The sequence below is a fragment of the Habropoda laboriosa genome, unplaced genomic scaffold, assembly GCF_001263275.1.
Source record: "Habropoda laboriosa isolate 0110345459 unplaced genomic scaffold, ASM126327v1 scaffold291, whole genome shotgun sequence".
NCBI lineage: Eukaryota > Metazoa > Arthropoda > Insecta > Hymenoptera > Apidae > Habropoda > Habropoda laboriosa.
The window spans coordinates 254,940-264,038 of NW_017100515.1; the positions used below are offsets into that span (position 1 = coordinate 254,940).

At 46.3% G+C, this 9,099-nt stretch overlaps 1 protein-coding gene across 1 annotated transcript in view; it reads left to right on the forward strand.

Annotated features, from left to right (window-relative positions):
• The first annotated feature begins 56 nt into the window (after positions 1-56).
• LOC108576502 (DNA N6-methyl adenine demethylase) overlaps positions 57-9,099 on the forward strand; it is a 133,521-nt gene continuing 124,478 nt past the window's right edge. Inside the window, exon 1 of the mRNA XM_017939511.1 lies at positions 57-1,245. Within this exon, the coding sequence (XP_017795000.1) occupies positions 121-1,245 (1,125 nt within the window). The 5' untranslated portion in view covers positions 57-120. The remainder of the gene's footprint in view (positions 1,246-9,099) is intronic.

The window sequence follows — 9,099 nt, forward strand, 5'->3', positions numbered from 1 at the left end:
ATACACTTCACGAAAAGAGCTACCAACATCGCAGGGAAAAGAGTTGTATCATCGCTAGAAAGATAACACGCGACCTCCTGCCAGCCAGGGGGTTCACGTCGCGATGACGTGGCGGGGAAGATGAGCGCCGAGGTAACGAAGGAGGTCGTCGCCACCGAGAGGGTAGCAGCGAGCCCTCCGGCGGCGGTCGCGACCTCGCCGAGCTCGGTGGGTCCAGGTGATCCGGCGCGTCACCTGCCGCCTTTCAGCAGCTTCGCCGGGGACAACGCGATGGACAGTTCGACAACACTGACAACACTTCACTCTCAGGACGTTGGACTTGGTCTGACCACCACATGGGACTATTACGAAGGACTGACGGGTCGTTTGATCGACTCGAGGGGCGAGGTGGTGTTAGCCAGTCAGTACAGGCCATGGGAATCGAAGAATGCGGCCGCAGCTGGCGGTGGACCGAACGCTGCACCAACAGCCGAAGGTTTACCTAGCTTCGCGAGCCAATTCACAGCACCGAGCGAAGCTGAGCCTCAATTGACCGCGCTCACACCATTATCGCCCGCTTCGATATCGCACTCTCCACCTGTCACGTCAGCGGTCGGCCTTCCAAGTTTCCACACGCTCGGCACACCTTTACCGGCGCCTCATCCGCACAGAGGAAGCGTCGGTTATCCGTTGGTGCCGGCGCCAGTCCAAGCAAGAGAGGTACCTGCTCTTCAGCAACAGTTACTAGACGAGAGGCATATTCAGTTACTTGGTTCAAGCCCAGTTCAAGCGTTTCCACCACCGCCACCGGGTCATCCTCATCATACGGTGTTGACAGTGGTGAAGCCGGATTATCCGCAATTGCACCACGCCAACTTTCAGAACCCGATGTCCACGGTGTTGGACCCGTCGCCTACCTCCAGGCCGATCGGCATCGATGGTAGGAAAAAGGAACGTAGAAAAATTCGCGCTGGTTCGATGGAATCAGAGGACAGTGCCGGAGCTGGTAACGTGGAGAATTCTGGACAAGTAGCGGCGGTCTCGTCGACCGCGAACAGGGGACCTCATCATATGGGAGGCGGTATGGTTGACGCGGACGGAGACGGCGGGCTTAGCGATAAGCCCGCGAAGAAGAAGCGCAAAAGGTGCGGCGAGTGCATCGGGTGTCAGCGTAAGGACAACTGCGGCGACTGCGCCCCGTGCAGGAACGACAAGAGTCATCAGATCTGTAAGATGAGGCGGTGCGAGAAGCTCACGGAGAAAAAGGTTAGTGATACGTTTCTTCTTCTTCTTCTTTTTCTCTCATTTTCAGGATTTTACCGAACCACTCGATTTCGTGAAAATAGCATTAGGGAAGTTCATCTTTTCGGTTGGTTCACTTCAATTGGTTAGGTAGAGGAGATTAACTCTTTATTAACTCCCAAAGAATATTACAATTTTTTCTTTTTTCTAACGAAATTTTCTCGATTTCGTGAAATCGATCTTTTCGGTTGGTTTACTTCACCTTGTTAGAATATCACAATAATTCCAAAAAACATACATCACTACATAGAGCATAACCTCTAACGCAGCGCGTACAATTTTCCAAGTACCCGATAATCGATAAAAGAAGCAAATTAAAAAAACGCACAAAACCGTGGAAAAAGGGTGAAACGTGAACTCTGTTCGATTCACTTTCGCCGGGCAGAGAGAGAGAGAGCAGAACCCTGTTGCGCCATCCGCGCTCTTGTAACTGGAGCAATATTCCGCGATCGAAGCGGTGAAAATGAGCGTGCGAGAACGAAGGTTGATGGTCGGCACGCGACAACGGGACGTCGGTGTTTGGTGTGTGGGGTGGAGGGGGGGTTGGTTGGTTGGTCCGAAATTCGTGAAAATCCAGGTGCACGGGCGCGGTTCACAACTGGGGGTAAAGAGAGAGAGAGAGAGAGAGAGAATGGGGCGGCGCGATGGATGCCAGGGTAGGATAAACACTGGCGCACACGTTGCCAGCGTGTTATAGAACGGCCCCGCGTATATATAGATAGAGGCTGAACTTGGCCCCGATGCCTGAATGTGCCGAGAATCCCAGAGGGAAATACAGAAATACAGATAACCGAGGTGGTTTATTATTGTAGCGACATTGAATAGGGGGTTGGTGGGTTGACTGGCTCGTTGGCTGGCTGTGTTCGGCTGCTCAGTTGCTTTTCCTAGCGACGTATTCGAGTCGTGTTCAAACCTACCCGTTGAACAACTGTCCAAGAACGTTAATGTTGAACAACTGTTAATTTTTTTTCTTTTTTGTTTAATTCGAGGAAGTTGGAGGATTTTGTAAGAGTTGAATGGTACGAAGTGATATTCGGAGAGATGTTCTTTTTTTTTTCGTCGAGAATGATTTACATGCTTTCGGCGCGCAGTGCAGCAAGGAGAGGTTATCGCTTAAATACGTTCTCGCAGCGCTGCAGTTCAATTGTCGATACAAAGGAATTCTATGGAAACAGACGGAAAAACAAGAATATTGTTAGGCTGTATCGCTCGCGTTGATACAGTACGACAATCACGTGCCGTACTTGCAGCGCTGACTTAGTTGCAACGTGACGCTGATTAACATTCCAATAAATCGTGTAGAATGTTACGATTACTCGAATCTTATATATTGTCAACCGATTCGGTGGATTTATGATTTCCTATCGAATCCTATTTCATTCTGATACGTAATTCTAAGAAATTCTCTTCCATATAATCGTCGATTCGTTTAAAAGTCTTTCTCCAGTCAAGAATCTGCTCCGCAAATGTTCAATTTCTCCATTGGAAATCGATGCGTCTTCGAACAAAGAAAAATTGTGGAGCAAAATAAAAAGGGTCGGGGACAAAATCGCGTCGAATGGCGCGCGGTTTACTAGAATTACGCGAGGCGCGAGTATGGTCGCGTGTATAGAGCGTGTTCGTTTCGAAAACTCGAATGCACGGGGTCATTGTACGGCGACGCGAGTCAATTTAATGGCAAAGTCGCGGGCAGCGTGCGCGGAGCGGTGTGCAACAAACAGCCGCGCGGCGTCGCCGGAGCGTAAGCTGCTACGCTTATCGTAGGGCAAGTTCAAGGCTCGTCGCGGGTCATAATAATCGCGTATCGAACTCCCGGCTCGTTCAGAAACAAACGTGTTGTTTGCCCGTCGATTTACTGCCTAACACTTCTCTATCCTTCTCCATTTCTTCTCTTCTCTTTCTGTATCCGGCGATAAACGCAGCCTCGCGTCTAACAATTGAAACGAATCCATTCGATTTCCCATTACGGGTACGATAAAACAATCCAGAAGCTTTTCGTTTTTTTTCTTCTTATTCCTCTCGCTGTTCCTCTTTCTTTCGTTTTTCGTCGTTGATTCGTGTCGCGGCACGGAACACGACGGAATGCTTAAGTGGGAACGGTGATAAGGGAGGAATACAGATCGATGTTTGACAGGGAATAAGAAAGGTGATAAGAAAATATTCTGTCGATGGGACGCGTTTATCTTGCAGGGATTCTTCGGCGTAAACGTAAGACTGATAATTTTTTAGTGTTCTTGGCAATTGTTCGGGTGGATGTACGAGTGTTTGAGAAGAGTTTATTAACAATTTAACAAAGTTTTGTGTATTTGCAGTTCTGTGTAATGGTATTGTATTAATTAACTAATTTATTTAACGTTTTAATTACATGTAGATAAAAAGAGAGCACAGGGAGTGAAACGATACATATTATTGACACGTAAAATAATAGTTTATGTAAAAAAGAAAGAAAAGATGTAATGTACAAATGAATTATGGATAAATATAAATAAGAAAAGAAATGCTTAACTATAGTTAAAGGGAGGATAGAAATGTTAATGCATTCGTACTAAACAGTGCTCCAGAAGAAACTTCGTTATTTAAACTTTCTCCACAGTATCAAATTAAACAGACTACATATTTTCGTTTTCAAATTTTTATCAATTCTTCTAATATAAAATTCGTCTAAAAATTCCGCTCAATCTCGAAACTTTCGCAGTAAGGGGTAAAGAAACGATCGAAATTGCCCGTTGAATTTGTAGCAGTGAATGACGTGAAATTGATATCGGAGATTTGCTTGGGCAGTTACTCGAATCGATGAAGATTTTCACGAGTCGTCGACTGGTCGTTGGCTACCCGTCTTTATCGTGCCACTTTCCGAGAGCTGACCTTAAGTGAGTCACTGACAGCTATTATCATGACTTTCACGGACAGCCGTGCGTAGGCAGAGAGCGCATCCCGTGATGAGCCGCGATTAAACGAGAAAATTGTTGTTCCGCCCGATGATAGCCTGTCGAGTGCAAATAATACGCGATTCTCGAAGTCGATCGCCACCGTATCGAATCACCGTTGCACCCGCCGCCACTCCCATTACGATCCTGACGGCCGATTATGCTAAACTCCTCTCCTTTTTACGCCTTGTTAGAAGCAGGGACGCGACGCGACGTCCCCCGGCCTCGAACGTCTCGTAATTACGATAGCGAGTCTTGATCTTCCACAATTTCCACTTCGTCACGAGAAAAATCACGTCTCCGCCAGTCACAAATAATATTTATACATTCGGAGAACTCCAAAAACAGAAATTCCCCAAAATACTCAAAAATCCCTCGTTCTTCCCATCTCCAAAAGTTTTCGAAAAAGAAGCTTCTCGAAAACGGGGCAGTGCGTTCTGGACCGCATACGCTGCGTCGTAGGCACAAATATTATTACTTACAAATAAAAAAATTCCCCAATTCTTTTAACTTCGTCTCACTACTCTGCAAGACTTCGCAAAAATCAAGTTCCCAAAAAAATTCCCTTTCAATCCAAAAAGAAGCAAGACTCGCACGTATGAATTCTTCCAGTAAAAAAAACCAAGGGAATATGCTCGCGGAGCATATTCATACACTCCGAGCGAGAACTGCAGGCGGGAAAGGTGCGCGACAAAGGAGGAGCAAAAAGGGGGCGTGTGGGGGGGGGGGAGAAAAAAAAGGGAAGGAAGGAAGGAACGGGAAGAGAGGCTTGGATGATAGATGGGCAGCGGCACGAGTCGAAGGCCCCGACCGGTGTATACAGGCTCTCTCTCGCCGTCACAACAACCCACACCCTCGCGGATCTTAACACCCTCTTTATCCCGAGGGAAGGCTCACCCCCGGTGTCTTTCTGCCCGCGAAACAGCAGGCCACCCTCGAGTTCATCGTACACCTGGCTGCTGTCGAGAGGTCGTCCGCGATGCCCCAATTTTTATCGTCTTTCTCGCTGTTTTGACCCGCTTCCCTCTCGTCGAAACGATTTACGACCCTCTCTTTAGCCCTTCGACGAGACTATATACCTTCTCGTCTTTTTTTTTTCCTCTCCTACTTCGAGGGAATATGTTTGTTTCCTGAATGGGAAAGAAGGGTGTAGGATATGGATGTATATATATGTATAGTAGAGACGGTTAGGAATCGCGATCATGTTCAATTGGCACGATAGGCCTCCGACATCGTTCGACCCTTGAAAACTGTTCGCCACTTGCTGGGTTTCGCCGCAATTCGATCGATAACCGGCCTCTTCTCCGACCAGAAGCATCCCTCCGCGCGAACCGGTTAATTGGCCGCATTGTCACCTTTTTACGCCAAGGTTCGAACGACTGATTATCGACGAGACGAGTTTCAGCTTTCTCGAGGATCTTCTTCTTTATCTTCGACGCCGAAGGAGAAGCGAATGTTCGTGGAAGTTGCGAGTTGGAAAGATTGGAATTATTCTAAGGGTGTGGTCAAACAGAAATATTGATATCGACCATGTTTAGAGAAATGTACAATTCGTATATTTAAAACAAGCGATCTTTGTTGTATCGCTAATAGAAACGAGTGTTCCAAGAATTCCTCCTTTACTTCAACTTTCTCTACAAGGCAAACTTCTTTACATTAATTTCCTTAGCTTCTGTATCTTCTTTATTCCTCCCATACATATTCATGAGCTGCAACTCGGTGAACTAGTACATACTGGCGCACGGCAGACAAACAATGAACCCATTAATTCATCGTTACGTCAATGAACTTTCAAATAAAAAAGCCAAGTAAAACTACGATCTTCCCAAATACAACGTTTCAAGTGAACAAAAAAAGAAACCCTTAACAAATCCCATATAAATATTAGAAGAAGTGAAGCAAAGCTGAAGATAGGGGAAAAAATTGCGCGAGAAAATCGCTACAGCTGATTCGCGCAGCGCGTTCACTGGTGTCACCCGTTATCCACTCGCTCCGAACTGATTCGATGTCGGTCCCCACTTCGGTGGTACGCTGCTCCGCCCATGTGTGTCGCATGATTTCTAGATTCCTTTCGCGAGGGGGATAGGACGAATATTCGCGTAGGTCGCGTCGAGTGAATTTTCCCCCGGGTGGCCTTGGCCCCCTCGGTGTCGATCAATTTCACGGGAAAAGCGCGGCGGAGTCGCGCGGAACCGATGAGGATCTCTGATGGTTCCGCCGCCGTGATCCACGTCAGCGGCGCGGCGGCGCACGTGTGAATCGCCGCTCCCGGCCGACGTAATACGACGTAACACCGCGTAAGAGGCCGCGTGGGCGTTGACACTTCTTTCTTTCCTTGCCTTGCCACGGTTCAATGTCTCGGCTGGCATTGTAGTAAGCCGCCACATGCGCTGGTGTACGTGTATACACAGAGGTGTGTGCGTGTAAGATGCTATTGTTGCTGAATGTAACCAGCTACGAGCGGGAGAGTATATTTTCGGAAAGATTCAATCGACGAGGTGAATGGTCTAATTACAGACGCTGTTGTTTCGTAATCCGTACGTTCACGTTCCTCTGTGTACGTTCGTACGGAAAGTATTATACAATGTGGACTACCGTGTAACGGTGTACCGGGGAAGATAATTCGGACACTGTACTGTGGTTTTAGACACGAGAACATTTTTATAGGCGATTTAAGCGGTCTCGAAGGATGACTAATTTTTGTAGAAATGCTATTTTTTTTTTTTTCAAAGTCACTGTAGCATACTGTGACGTGCATTTAAATGTGCGTAATAATGTAACCTTGCGATGAGTTTGCACTCTGAAATGTTAAATCAAAGGTTAAACTCTTGCTTTCATTTTTTGGTATTTCTTTTAGCAAACTGTTTTTTTAATATTTTAAATATTTCGAATACATTTGCCTGCTCATAGTATTATGGTTGAAGTATGGACAATGATTTCGTTAGATTTGAAAAATTTTATTGAAATAAGTGAATTATGAGATGAAATACATTAGATTCTCTTTATAGTCACAATGTATTAAAAAGTGAACAATTGCATATGCACACAATTTCTTAGGATTAAACAGCTATCTACATGATCGAATTAACGAATCAGGTGCATTTTATTAACAAAACAGCTCTTCTATGCACAAAACAGTAAAACAAAATGGTACTTCTCCAAAACACCACTACCACCTAAAACAATCCAACAGACATGAAACCACGAGTATTCTCGGAATATTCGAATTTCACACACGATTCTCCAGCTCCGGCAACAATCGACATATCCTCCTCGAACGTCACTAAACCGATCCCCCCCTCCCAATCATCATAATCATCAATCACCCTGCACGCTCCATTACAAGTGGACAATAACGCGTTATCGGCATCACGTGTCACGTACCTAAATCGCAACAATCAATTGAACGTTTCGAGAGAACCTCTGTGAAAATACCACAGTTGGTTCGACACACACACACACACACATAGCGTCGTCGTCGTTTTCACTTTCCAAGGCCGTAGGAAAAGTGAATGAGCCTTTCTCGTGGACGGCGGGGGCGGTAGTGGAAGGCAGGGTTGATTGGCCTGATGCACGATAACCCTGAGGCAATTGCTGCCGGTTATCGGCGCGGTTATCGGTTCTGGCAGTGACGCGGACGCGAATCGTCGTACGATGGCGTCGTCGACGACGACGACGACGAATGCCGCTTCGTAACCGAACACTCGGCGGACGCTCGGCCGGATCCTCTTTCTCTCGTCTTCGCCTACCGTTGACAGGCTTCGCACAGTTTCGATTTATCGAGAAACCGGAACCGAAAAGCCTGCCCGATGCCGATTATTCGGTTCGCGTTCGAACCGCTCCCTCCATGGGGAGGTGAAACTGTTCACTACTCTGGCGGAATCGATCGCCACGCGAATCGAGACTGCTTTTGTCACCGATATCGTGACAATAGCTGAATTCGACGAATTTTCGTGGCAACTTTAGATTGAATTTCCTTGGGAATTTTTCGTGTTTTGTGGTTCTGAGGTTTTGGGATTGTTCGATTATTTTTTGAGAAATTTTAGACCGTTTTAAGGATTTTTCAACAATTTCTGTCAGGATGTGTCGAGTCGAGGATGGATTAGGTGTTCGTAAGATTCTGTGTTTCTTCGACAAATTTTTCAAAAATTAGAAAATTTTGAATTGAATTAAGTTCGACTCGTTTCAGTGATTTCCAAACAGTTTCCTTGGGAATTTTTCTAATCGTAGGTGTATTACAGCGACGATCAAGTTCGTGAGATTCTGCGATTGTTCGCAAATTTTTGAGAAATTACAAAAATTTTGCAATGAATTAAGTTTGATTCGTTTCAACGATTTCCAAACAATTTCCTTGGGAATGTTTCCAGTCGTACATGAATTATACTAAGGATCAAGTTCGCGAGATTCTGCAATTGTTCGAAAGAAACTCCTTTATTCTAAATCTGCGAGGGACTCAACTTTAAATTCCGCCTTCAAAAAACGCCACATAAAAAATCGAATTTCGGTGGTTTCTCGTTCGACTGAAGGGGGTAAATAGATCGCGTTAGAGTGAAACGATCCCACAAATCACGCGACGCGACGAAAAGTCGATTTTCGAAGGGGGGAATGGAAGATTCAATTCGTGGCGCGCGGACCGCGTGGCAAATGAAGCGAACGATTAAAGCGCGTTTCGATTCCGACGTCGGCGCTTTCGCGTTCTTCTCGTTGGTTTCTCTTCTTTTTTCTTTCGCCGACAGAAGGGAGTCGACCGAGGCACGCCCGCGCGCCTATTTCGTCGTAATAATGGATATTGAGACTCTGCCAGGGCACAAGGGATCGATCGAGCCGCGGAAGTCGAAAAATTCGTCCCACTTCCTGGCCTCCTCTCGCTCTGAAACGTCTCGCAACCGTG